This window comes from Megascapheus bottae, chromosome 23 (assembly GCF_031878675.1).
Source record: "Megascapheus bottae isolate mThoBot1 chromosome 23, mThoBot2.hap1, whole genome shotgun sequence".
NCBI lineage: Eukaryota > Metazoa > Chordata > Mammalia > Rodentia > Geomyidae > Megascapheus > Megascapheus bottae.
The window spans coordinates 25,944,863-25,960,416 of record NC_143531.1 but is presented as its reverse complement, the minus strand read 5'-3'; the positions used below and the strand labels follow the sequence as shown (position 1 = coordinate 25,960,416).

The following is a 15,554-nucleotide window of genomic DNA, read 5'->3' as shown; positions in this document are numbered from 1 at the left end:
CAAATGTTTTCTCTCTCATTTCTATTTTTACCTGCTTTTCTCTGCTATACTATAATAAATCCTTGCTAAAGCGTTTACCTTGTGAGACTCTCCAGTTTAGGAGAGATTCTGATATGCTGTTTGTAAATGAATGAATCCCAAACATCTATGCTTCTGCACAGGACGTGGGAGGTTGAGGGTAGCTTTCATCTGTCTTGTTAGGCCAAGTTCCTCCAATCTTCCTGCAGCAGTCACCAAATTAGATTCGCCTGCGTCTACTCTCACTCTCTCCTTTAGCCCATCTGCCACACGATAGCACAAATCATTTTATACTATGAAAACCACAACACCATGCAAGCCCTGGTCTAAGGTCTAGGAACAACAAAATGACCTAGATTCTTTCTCTGGCCCTAACCCACTTACCATATGCACTGTGAGCTCACACAGAAACCTTTTCTGCTCTCCAAATGCTCTGTACCACCTCTTCCTCTCACCTCTGCAATACTAAATAACATTTCCATGAAGCCACTGGCGTGGACCATGCTCCCGCATTGGGCCTAACAGAACAAATCAAAATGGAGGCACTCTTTGTGACACTTTACACTTCACCAGGCCAAAGCTAAGTTCTTTAGTCTTCGGAGAAATCAGGACAAAGACATAGCCCAGCCCCCATGATAAAGAACATGAGCTTCTTTTGTCTTTTTAATATGGGCTCCTAGTGTGATAAATTTGCCCCTTAAAACTGCTTTTTCTCTGTCCCATAAGTTCCTTTGTGATGTATCTTGATTATCATTACATTGAAGAAAGTTTGAGTTTCTTCTTTGATCTGATCTGTAACCCAGGGGTTATTCAGAAGTGTGTTGTTCAGCTTCCAAGTGTTTGAGTGTTTTTTACCCTTTACTATATTGTTTAGGACTAGTCTGATTCCACTGTGATCAGACAGAATGCAGGGGTTAGATCAGTACAATTTTTAAAAGGAAAGCCTAAGAAATTAGGAAGATTAAAACAGTATTAATGATTTGCAGGGAAGTGGATGGATCTAGAGCGAATCATGTTGAGTGAGACAAGTCAAGACCAAAGGAACAAAAGGCGCATGGTATCCTTAATATGTGGCTATTAGATCCAAACAGTACAAGAGCGAGGACTCAATATTTGCACACCCAATGCTATGGACATGGTGTTGGAAATATAAACACAACTACATACACATAAAAATCTATGACTCTGTAGACATAATGTTTTATTACATAGATTAATATGTATCGATGACAAACCAACCCTCAGCCTAATTTTAATTATGTTCTAAAATCTAAGTGCCACTGATTGTATATAGAGATTCCCTTCTGGAATATTTGTTTTTGTTAAACACATCATTTGAAATATGATATAAAAATCAATGTTAATAAATTCTTTAATAAAAAAACGGAAGTTAAAGGGGAGTTTGGCGTAGTTGTAGAGTGCTTGCCTAGCATACATGAAGACCTGGGTTCGATTCCTTGGTACCACATACATAGAAAAAAGCTGGAAGTGGTGCTGAGGCTCAAGTGGTAGAGCTCTAGCCTTGAGAAAGTCCAAGGAGAGTGCTCAGGCCCTGAACTCAAGCCCAGAACTGGCAAAAAAAAAAAAAGGAAGTTAAAGACAGGTTTTGTATTTTCAATCTAATCGTGTAATCATGTAAATGCATATTATGTTCTTAGCTGTCAGCTCATGTACTCAAAGTGAGTAAAAATTAATAAAGTTGAGTTATCTTGACATATATACACAAAAACCCAGTATTAATGTATGTCATTACTTTGACTTGCTGTGATCAACTAAGTTTGATGTCTCATCATTACTTGTCCAGGAACTCAAATATATACAGCTACATTTTCTATTTTCTTTCTTTTTTTTTTTTGTGGGTCATGACGGGTGAACTCTGGGTCTAGGTGCTGTGCCTGAGCTCTTCAGCTCAAGGCTAGCACTTTACCCCTTGAGCCACAGTGCCTTTTCTGGTTTTCTGGCGGTTAATTGGAGATAAGAGTCTCACGGATTTTCCTGCCTAGGCTGATTTTGAACTGAGAGTCTCACATCTCAGCCTCTTGAGTAGCTAGGATTACAGGCGTGAGCCACCGGCACCAGCTATAAAGCTACTTTTTTTTTTTTTTTTTTTTTTTTTTTTGCCAGTCCTGGGCTTGAGCTCAGGGCCTGAGCACTGTCCTTGGACTTTCTCAAGGCTAGAGCTCTACCACTTGAGCCTCAGCACCACTTCCGGCTTTTTTCTATGTATGTGGTACTGAGGAATCGAACCTGGGTCTTCATGCATGCTAGGCAAACACTTTAACCACTAGGCCAAACTCCCGGCCTATAAAGCTACTTTTTATATAAATATATCAAGAGTTTTCCATGAGGCAATCTCTCATCTTGATCAATGTTCATCAGTGAAAGAGAACCCACAAGGAAACACGTGACTAAACCACTCACACCACACTTTTAAATCAGGAGTGCTCCAAAGCCCGGGGTGGCAGCGCTAGCATTCACCCTCCCCTCCCCACAGCAGCCCCTGGGCTGGCTCTTCTTCCAGCCCTCCTGGGGGCTGTCACTCTCACTCCTGTGTATTCTTCACATCCCATGTTCTCTCACGCCTCCTGACCTTGGCTCTTCATCAATTCCCAGGTCTTTAGTGGCTTTCTCTTTGATGCTCTCCTGATTTGTGTTTTCTCCAAGCAACCTGGAGGAAGGCCAGTGGGAGAGGGCGAGGTGCTTCTCCCCAGGGACCCAAGTCAGTGAGGCCAATGAGATAGTAGAGGACCCTGGCTCAGGAGACCAGAGCCGCTAGGGACCAAGTTTCCAGCAGTCTTGTCTCCTAGATTGTTAAACTTAGACCTGCAATTACCTCTAATACTGGTTAATTCCACTTGTTTTGCAATTCTGCTTTGCTTCTGTCTACAGAGCTCCTTCACCTTTTGCATCCCATCCTAGCGCCTCTCATGGGGACAGCAGCCGCCAGCTCAGCTGCTGGACCATAGTCCAGCTTTCCAGATATTGGGTAAGATCTGATAGCCAACTGGGAACCTAGCCATGGACTGAGCATAACTGTAGACAGAATTTCAAACAAGCCTCAGCGTGCAGTGTGCAGCAGAGCACAGTTTTTAAATCGCTGGACGAAGCCAAGCTAGAGGGAATGGTTAATGCAGAAAAGATTCTTATCTCCAATGAACCACTCAAAACACAGGAATTGGTGCTGTGGTTCAAAAGGTAGAGTGAAAACCTTGAGCAAAAAAGCTGGAGACAGCGCCCAGGCCCTGAGTTCAAGTCCCACGACCAACAACAACAAATTAACAGAAGAATCTGGCAAATATCATGTAACCCTTTTATTAATTACAATAAAAATATATAAAAAAGAAATTAATAGAAGAAAGGAAAGACTTGAAGTGGCCAGGTAGAGCTGGTCCACATTCACACAAAGAGGATTTCTGAAGTGAGGGAGAAGTTTGATGTGGACAGTGCTGAAGCTTATTGTAAATCTAAGATTCTACTAAATAGAGAATAGTTCCTCAGAACCTAGTTTTATTTACTATTTTTGGTTAAAAAATTTCTATCTGAGATAATATTTTACTATGTTGTCCAGGCTGGCCTGGAACTTTCTGAGCTTAAGAGACCCTCCTGTCTTGGCCTGAGTAGCTGACACTACAAGTTTGGACCACAGCATTGGGTTTTTACTTAATTATTTTCCAGATGTCTTGTGTGGGAACTATTTTGTTGCAAGGAAAAGAGTCCACTCAGATGCCATTTAATGAACAGGGTGATTTTCACTTATCCCATGAAGAACCAAGACGATAAGAGCAAGCGCTCCAATGTGGTCCCTTGAGAGGCCAAAACCAGCTGGCCCCCCGGCCTCCTCAAGCATGCTTCCCTCCCTCAGCATTTCTCAATGTTCCTTACTGGAGAATACAAGTCCTCTCAGCTCCCAGGGCCCATCAATCCCTCAACTCTCTCTCCAGATACTTTCAGAACAAATCCCATTGGCTAGTACTTGCTTTCCCATAGTTCAAGTGGGACCCTGAGCTGTGACCAGAGATGATGCATGGGGGAGGGAAACCACCATGGAGGGGCCCAGGGAAGGAAAGCAGCTCTTACAGAAGGCGCATGGGGCTCCATGCACTAAGGTACCTCCCACTGGACTCCAACAATTGCACTCCCCAAGTAATTTCCTGTCTGGAAGAGGTTGCTGATTCCTTTGAAGTTAAAATAGGCACATCCCTCACTTATCAAAAATAACAAACAGCTTTCTGAGAAACTTCTGAGGAAGTATTTCTTCCACCTGGAAAAGCTTGGAAAAGATTTGTACCCCAGCAGCAGCCACAGAAATGTCTGCCCCGAGGCTGAACTGGCAGATCTAGCTAGACTTGCTTTGGTATTAGAAATCAGCTTTTTGAGTTGTGGCATGAGAGAAATTCAGGAACATGCACAGTGAAGTGTGCAGCTACATGAACTTCCAAAAGTAAACGTGCCTTTAACCAGCACAAATAGGCCAGGGTGCCCGCCCATACCACCGTCCGCAGCGAAACAGCTCGTGATTTCTTCTATCAGCTTGCTGCAAAATCTCTCAAGTCCTTTCTATTTTTTTATTTTTCTATTTTTTTATTTTGACTCTCTTTACTTATATTGTCATGTTTTTAAAGTTTTCAAATATTTAGGGTATCTAAATTTGTTTTGTTTTATTGACTTTTTCCCCCCCTCTCTCAAGTCTAGCTCTCTGCCGCTGAGCCACAGGCTCCACTTCTGGCTTTTTAGAGGTTAACTGGAGTCCCATGGACTTTCCTGCCTGGGTTGGCTTCAAATTGCAATCCTCAGATCTCAGCCTCCTGTGTAACTAAGATTACAGGCATTAGCCACGAGGTGCCTGGCAGTTTTTATTTAATTTATTTGAAGCCGTATTAGGGTTTGAACTCAGGACTGCAACTTGCAAGCACGCTTATCATTTGGCCACACTCCTAGCTTTGCTTTTATTGATTTTGTAAAAAAAACAACTTTATTCAGGTATAATCCACATGTAAAATTGTATACATTTTTTAAAGTATACAATTTGATTTTTTGTTTCCTGTGTGCGTGCATGTGTACACTATCTCTGGGACTTGAAATTAAGGCCTAGAGCTCTTAAGCCTTTCTGCTCAAAGCTGATGATGCTCTGCCACTTGAAACACACCTCCATTTCTGGTTTTTGACTCGTTGACGGGAAATAAAAGAGTCTTAGAAACTTTCCAGCAGAGGTTGGTCCTCAGATCTCAGCCTCCTGCGTAGCTAGGAAGAAAGGCATGATTCACCAGCGCCCTAGCAGTATTCCATTTTTTATTTTGTTTCTATTTATTTTGCTGGTCCTGGAGCTTGAACTCAGGGCCTTGGCACTGTCCCTGGGCACCTTTGTGCTCAAAGCTAGCTCTGTACCACTTGAGCCACAGGGACACTTCAGCTTTTTGGTCAGTTTATTGGGGATAAGAGTCTCACAGGTACATTTCTGCTTGGGCTGGCTGAGGATTGCAGGCATGGCCACTGGTGGGTGCCTGGCAGTATTCAGTTTTTAAAAAATTAATTAATTAATTAATCCATTTTTGTCTATCATGGGGCTTGAACTCTGGGCCTAGGTGCTGTCCGTGAGCTCTTCAGCACAAGGCTACCACCCTACTCCTGGAGCCACAGTATTCAGTTTTAAACCTGCAGTGCTCAGCTACAGGAGGAGCTGGCCTGGTTCCTTATGACCTGTGTGTCATTCACTCACTCACTCAGTCTCTTACTGAAACCTTTGCCTCTTTTCCACAGAACAGAGGATTACAGGTGTGAAGCATTGGCATCCGGTTCTGTGGACAGTTTTTTAACTTCAACTTCATAAATGACATTGATGTACTTATTTAATAATGTTCAGTAAATCTTCATAGACTATATTGCTCATCTAAAACTGAGAAAAGTGTAATTTGAACAAAAGATATGTGAGGAAATAAGCACTATTATATATATGTGTAATTTTCATGTCCTAATCACAAGGGTTTTGTTCCCACTTTCAAATAAAACTCTCCTTTACCTCAGGTAACGAACTAATTTTTTTTTCCAGTCCTGGGCTTGAGCTCAGGGCCTGAGCACTGTCCTTGGACTTTCTCAAGGCTAGAGCTCTACCACTTGAGCCTCAGCACCACTTACAGCTATTATTTCTATGTATGTGGTACCAAAGAATAGAACCCCGGTCTTATTGCATGCTTGGCAAGCACTCTACCACTAGGCCAAACTCCTGGCCTCTAAATGCCTTGTTTAAAAAAAAACAAACATGTTTCTTAATCATAATTTGTTACTGAGAAGCCATCAAACTAACACAAGATCATTTTCAAAGAAAAACAATCCCACATTTAGGTAGTGACAAAAAGTACATTTTGTCAGCTTCTAGAGTCTTCTGAGGACGTACCTTATTCAAGCACCGCCCTGGCTGTCAGGTTGATGGCAAGCTAACCCAAGCCAGCGCTGGGTCAGTCAGCAGCCACTGATTGAGAGCCCTTCACTGAATGTATTTACCTCTCATCCTGAGAATATGTGTTACACACTTACCACATTCCAGGTGCTCAGGTAGGCCTGGAGGTCCAGATACGCTACTAAGCGCCATAACAAGATGCATTCTATCCATAGAAGCCTTCACCCTGGGAGACAGCAACAACCTCACCTCACGAGCAGGAAGACATTCAGAGGAGTACATAGGTCAGAGGTCAGAGGAGAGTAGGGTCTGTCACTCCACCACATAGGAAGAGGAAGTTTTCCTGGGAGGAAGGGTGAGATGGGATCTGAAGCGTGGATACTGAAGGTGGACGAAGCTGCAGGGAGCTGAGACTTTGGGGACAGAGAGAGAAATATGAAAGCAGAAAAAAAAATGATTGTGACTTAGTGATGTGGGGGTCACTAGCAACCTTGGCTTCTACTTCCAAATGTGAGTTGAGTCAAAAGTAAGAATTGTGCTGCGTGTGCTGGCAGACTCCTTGAATCCCAGCACTCAGGAACAAGATGCAGGAGAATCTCCAGTTTAAGGCCAGCCTACGTTACTCAAAAGTAACAAAACAAAAACAAAAAGCAAGACTTTTAGTAGTAACAAATGAGATCAAATCTTCATAAATAAATAGAAAAAAGCCACTATAATAAATCATTTCCATTGAAAAAGCACATCGTATATATGTGTTTGTGGGACTATATGTGTGTGTGTGTGTGTGTGTGTGTGTGTGTGTGTGTGAATATAAACCCACTTGGATTGTGATGGTAGAGGGAAAAACTGAGAAGTATAGCTTTTGACAAAATTTGGCTTACCAATTTCATTCCTTCCTTCCCTTTCTCCCTCCCTCCCTCCCTCTCCCTCCCTCCTTCCCTCTCTTCCTTCCTGTCACTGAGGATTTCCCCCCTCCCCCCGCATGCTAGTGCATGCTAGTGCTCTACCTCTTGAGTTGCATCTGACCCTTTTTGCTTCCTCCATCATTCTTTTCAGTAGAGTCTTGTTTCCCCCTCCCCCACCCTGGGCCATGCCTGGACCTCTATCCCACTGTTTCTGCTGCCTGTGTGGCTGGATGACAGATGTACACCCTGGGCCATGCCTGGACCTCTATCCCACTGTTTCTGCCGCCTGTGTGGCTGGATGACAGATGAACACCATCACACTCAGCCTTTATATTGGTTGGGCTGGAGCCTTTGCTGGCCTCAAACCACCATTTTCCATGTATCTCAGCCTCCCAAGTAACTAGGACTACTGGCATGCATCCAGCTCTTGGTTTTGAGCAAGAATCTCACTGCTACCAGTGCTCAGCCTGGCTTCCCACTCCAGCCCTCCAGCCTGGCTCCTGGGTAGTTGAGATCACAACTTGTTTTTATAAAGTATTATTGGAACACATACAAGAGTGGTTTAAAACGATAGTTCTAGAGGGGCAATTCTCGGGGTAAGGGGGGGAGCTCTTGAGATGGGATAAAATTTAACATCTACCCATGGAGTGATTGGCCTCTGGTAGGAAGCAGGTTAATATCCTTTATCTTTCAGGAGGAGGAGGAGGAGGAGGAGGAGGAGGAGGAGGAGGAGGAGGAGGAGGAGCAGCAGCAGCAGCAGCAGCAGCAGCAGCAGGCAGTCAGGTCTGCCTATGAGGCGGCCATAGGCTCAAGGAGGTCAGTCTGAACACTCTGGTTTCCTTGAAGAAATCATAAGAAAAGGGGGCTGAAGGGAGAGGAGGAGAGCTTGGAAATGTGATCACCATGCATAAGGCTTCCCAGGCATTGCAGGCATTACTCATAATAGCAAACACTTGGGAACAATCCAAGCGTACAGCAACTGATGACAACAGAAAACACAATTAGTACGTGTGGTTGGCACTACAGCAGATCATTCTTTAGCCTGGGAATGAAAGTACTGACTCAGCAGGCCAAACCTTGAAAGCAGGGTGCCAGGCATAGAGGCACGATTCCATTGACAGGAAGTGTCCAGAACACAGAAACCAGAAGCTTAGTGGTCGTCCACTCAGAGGGGGAGATCACAGGATGGTTTCTCGTGAGGATGGGGGTTCTTTTCCCGGTTGTAAATAGTTTCTGAATGGTGAGTTGAATGATCTGGAGGGTATCCACCAAACCACTGAATTGTATGCTTTAAGAAGGTGCAAGCCGGACATCAGTGGCTCACACCTGTAATCCCAGCACCCCCGGAGGCTGAGATCTGAGGATTGTGGGCAGCAAGTCTGGGAGACTCAGATGTCCAATGAACCCCCAAAAAGTGACAAACGAAACTGTGGCTCAAATGGTAGAGTGCCAGCCTTGTGTGACAAAGCTGCGTTCAAGCCCCAGGACTGGCCCAAAACAAACCAACTACAACAAACCCCAAGAAGCAAAATCATATAAACTAGAAGTTTGAAACTTTGTGAACTGAACTCAATCATGTAGCCAGAACACAGATGCAGAAACCAATCTTTCTCACCATCCTGATGCTTTCTTGTGCCCAGCTTCCTTCCCAGGTAACCAAATCCTTTGGACTTCTACAAGCATAGACCAGCTTTGCTCCTCTTCAACTTTATACCAATGGGATTATGAAATATGTCTTTTCTTGTCTGATGTCTTTCATTCAACATTGGCTGTGAAACTCATTCATATGTTGCTGGTGGCCAAGAAAGTCTTTTAATATTATTAAACTCATCCAGTTTTCTTCAGAATAAATCATGTGGAAAGGTTCACCGGGAACAAAAGGAAAGGATGGGGAGAGGAAGAATTTGTGCATGTGAATTATATCTTCATAAAGCTAGAAGTTTAAAGAACAGGTAATGGGCTGGAGGTGACTTAGTTCAGTCTCTGTCCTTCCTGCTTCCTCATCTTCTCCAAAAATCCAGTCACTAGGCAAGTCAATGCCTCTGTGTGGATGACCTTTTTCCTTTCTTTTCTTTTTGTTTTTGACACTGAATTTTTGTTGTTATTCTAAAAGTGACACACAGAGGAGTTATAGTTTTATGTCAGGTGATAAGTATATGTCTTTTTGGATAATGTCACTCCTTCCATCCCATCTGCAAGTTGTATGGTGGTTCATTTTCAACAGTGTCTACTGTGATATCATCGTGCAGCTGGAATTTCTTAGCCTTGAAGCCTCAGAAGGACTCCACACGCCATATAAGCTAAATCCCAGCAAACCAGAACCTCCCCCTGCAGATAGCACAATCAACTTGTGGTCACTCAACACAAATCCATCCATGTCCATCAACCATCCTCAATGCCAAAGCCCAGCCTATATAACTTCCTGCAATAGAGTTTGGCTGCTTGGGTTCACAATACAGCAGAGTTAGGGTCTGGGGACCGAGAAGTGTGATACTGAAAAGTCTGGACCGTGGAATTTAGAGTTGAGGAATATATCAGGAGAAAGCAGGGTTTATCAGCATATAAATGGATATGAGTGCACAGAGAGAAACTGACCCATGAAGTGGCCTTCATCCACCTCTGCAATCTGTCTCAATAATGATGCCTCTCACTGGCTTGCTCTATAGATGTATTCTTTCTGTGCCTTCCAAACTCCTTCCAGCCTGAGGATCTGTATAATTAGTTCTTTCTTTCTTTTTTCTGGTCTGGAATATTCTTTTCCAGCCCAGGCCAATTTCTGAGTACCTTGAGGAGCTCAGTTTAAAGTCCTTTCCTCAGAGGAGTGTTTTCCAATGCATCCTCGCTCCTCACTTAGCATTGGGGTTAGGGCAGGGAATAATCTATTATATGATCAAGAAGACTGTTGTTCCCCACAACATTTATCAACTAAATTTTAGACACTCTAGGGTTAATTATCTGTGAAATAGTTTTCTCTGGGACAGAGGAAAGCAGGGATAAGTTCTGCTTTCCTCTCTATTGTACCCCAGATCCTCAGGGAGTAGAAAGTATTATTAGACATTCTGTTAGTGAATGTGAATATAATCTATGTGAATCTATGTGAATATAATCTAAGATTCTCACGTGCCACAGCTTTTTCTGGCAGACTTTTTCATGCCTAGAGATGCAAATTGTGATTTAACAGGCGAGGGAAAAAGTGGTCTGTCCTGTAAAAAAAAAAATTGTAAATTTTCCTTCTAAAATATTCTATATTCACAGAGACTGTCTTCAACCTCACCTCAGCCCTGACCTTTGTAGAGAAAAATATGAGTCTAAACGAATGCAGGTGAAGACAGGGAATCACAAAAGTTTCTTATGGAGAAATGTGATAACTGAACGTCTTCGTAGAAATAAAGGAATATATACCAGAAGTGCCAAAGCCTGGACGTAGAAGAGACATCGCGATTTTCCATTTTGAAAGGACTTTATGAGTGGCATCCTATAAATCCCTTCATACACAGGGATTTCCCCCCCTCCTGTACTCATAACCTGGGCCTGCGTTCCGACCCTTAGCTGTTTTGTTCAAGGCTGGTGCTCTGCCACCTGGGCCACGGCTCCTCTTCTGCCTTTTTTTTTGCTGGACTTTCCTGCTCAGGTTGGCTTCGAACCATGATCCTCAAGTCTCAGCCTCGAGCCACAGACGTGTGCTCAGAAGGGCCCTCCAGGTGGGGCGGGCCGGCCTGGCCCGGACGAGGGGCCCCGGGGCCGCCTTCTGGAGTTTGCTCCGAGGCTGGGCACGGCCGACCTCGGAGTAACTGCAGGCAAAGAGCGCGCCGCGCCCCCGGGGCTGCCCGGCCGCCCCCCGCCCCGTCCAGGGCCGGTCTCCGGGGGACCCCAGGGCGGAGGGCGCGGGGCGCGGGGCGGCCCCGGGGTCGTCTCCAGCCGCGCGCCCCGCGCGCCCCGCGCGATCCCGGCTCCGCCTCCGGGCCGCTTGCTTTTCCAGGCTGTCTACGAGGAAAAACTAAAGAAAAGCCACGAAAACCCCAAACTCTGGATCTCGGGGCACCGCGCGGACCGCGAACCGACACCCGAGCGGAGCCAAGATGGCACCCCGGGCCGGGCCGGAGACCGGCCGCGCCCCCCGCGGGCCGGACGGCCCGGCGCCCCCGGAGGCCTCGGCCGGAGGCGGGGGGCCGCGGGGCGGCGAGGACCCCGCTCCCGAGCGCGGACTACAGATCCCAGGGTGCCTCGGGGACGGCCCGGCCCCCGCCCTCCCCCCGCCCGCCCTCGCTCCCGCCTCCCCGCGCCGCCCTCCTCCCGGCCCTTGTTGTTTTGGCTGGAAGCGCGCTCCGGCGGAGTTTCGGGGAAAGTCTGGGCAGACCCGAGCCAGCCCGGCCGCGGGCAGGGGAGCCGGAAAGGGAGGAAGAGGGGCCCGGGGCGGCCGAAGGAGGCGTCGGGACCCGGGGCCGGGCCAGCCGGACCCCGCCGCGGGCCCCGAGCGGGGGGCGGAGCGCGGCGGACGGGACTGCGGGATCCCACCCCGGAGCCCAGCGGAGCGGAGCCGCCCGGCGCCGGGTCCTGCGCGCCCCCCGCCCTCCCCGCGGCCGCGATCGCCGACCCAACCCTCCGGCCGGCCGGCGACCTCCGCGCGCCGACTCCCACCCCGGACCTGCCCCGCGCCCGCCGGGGCTTCGCGGCTTCCCGTTTCCTCCCGGCTTCCCGGGCACCGCGCGGAGGAGCGACCCGCCCTCCCCGGGGAGAGGAAAGGAGACGACCGCGCGGGGCGCACCGACAGCCGGGGCGGGCAGCGCGCGGGGCGTTGTGTGTGTCCCCGCGTGCGTGTCCCCCGCGTGTGCGTGACCGTCCCGGCCCTAGGGGGCGGAGCGCCGGGGACCGAGCTCGAGCTCCGGGGCCGGACAGCGTCCCGCGGAAACCCCGCGCCTCCCGGGCGAGCGCAGTGAGCCGAGGCCACCGGGCGACGGCCTCCGGGCCCCACGGCCACCCGCACGGACGCGACCCTCACCCAGCGCCCGCGCCGTCGGGGATCGGCGAGGCCCTCGATCCTCTCTGCCCGGCGCCCACCGCCCCCCCGGCCGCCCGGCCCGGAGCCCGACAGGCGCGCGCCATGAGCGGCGGCGAGGTGGTCTGCTCCGGATGGCTCCGCAAGTCGCCCCCGGAGAAAAAGTTGAAGCGTTATGTAAGTAGATCCGGCCGGCCGCCCTCGGGGCACGGGGGCCGCCGCGGGGCCCGGCCTTTCCGGGCAACTTGGGGGCCCGGGCGCTGTTCGCTCCCGCCCTGGCATCCACTTGGCCAGGGCAACTTTCTTCCTGCAGACTCCGGACGGCCTGGGCGCGGGCCGCGGCGCCCGGGTGGCACCGCCAGGTTCCCCGCTGGCTCCCGGCCCGCCCGGCGCTTCTGCCATTGCCTTTTTTTGTGTTTTTGTTTTTAAAGCAAGGATGGGACGCAGGGGTGGAGCGCGACCACCGCCTCGTCCCCCTCCGAGGAGGGATGGAGCCCGTGGGCACTGGCGCGCCCGGGGCGTGGGGGCGTCCGGCGTGCGCCCCGCGGGGCTCGGGGGGCAGCGGGGGACGGCGCTGCCCAGCCCGGCCGGAGCGGGCCGCGGAAGCCGGCCGAGATTTCTCCGGGTGGCCATTCTTTTCCCGGGGCACCGACCGAGGCCGACAGCGCCCGCGCGCGCGGCGTCGCCCCCCCGACAGTGCTGGCGAGTGAAAGGTCATGGGTTTGGTTTTTTTTTTTTTTGAAAGAACCATCCTCACTCCGGTGGACCCCGGGGGTCCTCCGCGGGCGTCCCGGGACCCGGTGTCCCCCCCCCCCCCGCCCCGCTGCTCCCAGCCCAGAGAGAAATGGCACCGGGTCTGCAGCCAGCGCGCGTTCCCGTCTCCTAGACGGCGCCCGCGTCTCGTGGAAGGGCAGGGACGCCCCTGCTGAGCTCAGGTGGGACCTGTTGGCAGAGGCAGGCGTGGTGTCCAGCGGCCCCAGGACCCCCGGGCTGCCCTCTGCCCGGCTTGGCCAGACACCAGTGAGGTCACCATGTCTCTCCAGGGCTCTGGAGACGCCTTCCACATCCCTGCTGTCCATCTGTCAGAGTTTGCCCCATGGCTGTCCCAATCAATGGGTTAAGTTGGTTCCAAACAAACAAAAACAAGCTCTTAGTCCTGAGAAGTTGTGAGAGAGAAGGAAAACAAAGTGTTTACTAATCCACCTAAGTGATTGGGTTTGGGGTGTGCGTGTGTGAGTGTGTAGGAGGAGTTAGTATACTGTATTTGCTAACTAGATAAAATGATAAACGTGAATGCATTCTGTTTTCAGCTCACACACACACACACAAAGAGATGCTGTTGTGACCATTTGTAGCCAGCCAGGGCAGAAATATCAATGAGACTCATGTACAGTTAACCACCAGAAAGCCAGGGGTGGAGCTCTGGCTAAAAAGCTAGGGAGAGCACAAGGCCTTGAGTTCAAGCCCCAATACTGGCACCCCCCCCCAAAAAAAGGATTTTTTTTTAAACTCCCACTCTTGATGATAGTTTTTAGTGTGCGGATTCATGTGAATAGCTGTCTTAGAGGCTTGATTACTGTAATTACTAAATGAGACTTCAGGGAGTTTGAGCTCCAAGATTCTGCCGGGAATGTGTTGCCCACGGGACTTTGACATTTGTCTTCTTGTTTAGAGTATTAATAGGGTAGTCTAAATACTGATTAGCCTGATTGCCAGGGGCCTGCAAATGACAAGAAAAAGTTGTTTCAGTTTTATCTTTGAAGTCATCTCAAATTCCAGCTCTCAGATGAATTCCATTTACAGCTGCAATCTTTATCTGCTTTCCTCAATCGTCAGTTGTTGTCTTGAACTTTCCAGGGAGGGAAAAATGATGGAAAACAAAAGAGCTTGAGAAAGATTCACATACTTTTTTTTGCCAGTCCTGTGGCTTGAGCTCAGGGCCTGAGCACTGTCCTTGGGCTTTCTCAAGGCTAGCACTCTACCACTTGAACCTCAGCACCACTTCTGGCTTTTTCTATGTATGTGGGGTGCTGAGGAATTGAACCCACGTCTTCATGCATGCTAGGCAAGCATTCTTACCACTAGGCTAAACTCCCAGCCCCAGAGTCACATACTTTTAAATCCTTTTCTGAGTCTGGCCTCGTGGCTCATGCCTGCAATCCTAGCTTCTCAGGAGGCTGAGTTCTGCAGATTGCCCTTAGAAGAAGCCAGCGGGGGTAGGAATTTTCAGGAAGCTCATCTCCAATTAACCAATAATGAATATTAGTAGGTGTTCTGCTATCTGGAGAGTTACTTAAGGAAGGAATGCTCATCTGTCATCAAGAATAGACATTTTAGCGGACATTAAAATGTCAGTCTGGAAACAAAGGCTGGCTTCAGGTCAGGTGGACGTACACAAGATAGCTACAGCATGGGCTTTCCGTGCCAGGACAGAGCAGGGCTCCTGCAGTGGCCTGGCTGCCAGCAGTGGGCAGGTGTGTCATCCCAGCAGGGGAACCTGCCTGTGAGGCCCGAGCAAGGTGGCATGTTTAAGGGACAGCCAGGCTGACAGCCAGCACTTGGGTAGGTAATTTATAACCCAGCCTGTGCTCCCTCCGTTCTGCACCCGTCTGTTAATCGGAGAGTTCTTGCCTGGACTTTGTGAACTGTACAGCTTTGGTTCTGGAAATGGGCATAGACCCAGAAATAGCCTCACCCACTGGGTGAGCAGCTGACGTTTGGCACGGAAAGGAGAGGCTGGCTAGGGGGATATCAGCATCTTTTTGGCTCAAGGACAAGTCAAGACCCTTGCTACGATGAAGAAGTGGCCGCTGTGATTTCCGGAAGCTCTTTTTGCCCTTTTAGTATCACCAGTAGCAATGGATAGATTCTGAGGCTTTGAATAATGCAATTATGAAGAGGAATTTAATTACTCTGTTGGACAGAATGTTTTTTTTGTTCCCCTCATGGTTGTAAACATTCCATTCAGATTTCTGCTGTTTTTACCTTTCCCTTTTCAAATATGAGAGACAGGGACATTGTTTCTGTTCTTGAACATCTCTTAGCAATTACATTAAGCCTTTATAGTAGTGAATGATAGGTAATTCTTTTGTTGTGCCTGGGTTTAATGATAAATACTAATCTCACCATGTAAAACTTGCTGAATCTCTAAATGGCATTGTTGTCCTTTTGAAGATTGAAAATTACCATTGGGAAGGCATATTGCAGCCAGGTGCTGGTGGTTCAGGCCTGTAATCCTACT

General features: G+C 48.7%; 1 protein-coding gene across 3 annotated transcripts in view; it reads left to right on the top strand.

Annotated features, from left to right (window-relative positions):
* The first annotated feature begins 11,635 nt into the window (after window positions 1–11,635).
* Window positions 11,636–15,554, top strand: part of Gab1 (GRB2 associated binding protein 1) — an 85,227-nt gene continuing 81,308 nt past the window's right edge. Inside the window, exon 1 of one of the 3 annotated variants that reach the window (XM_090356904.1) lies at window positions 11,636–12,490. In XM_090356904.1, coding sequence (XP_090213030.1) covers window positions 12,419–12,490 — 72 coding nt within the window. In that variant the 5' untranslated portion in view covers window positions 11,636–12,418. The remainder of the gene's footprint in view (window positions 12,491–15,554) is intronic. The other 2 variants (XM_090356902.1, XM_090356903.1) reach the window with 2 other exon arrangements.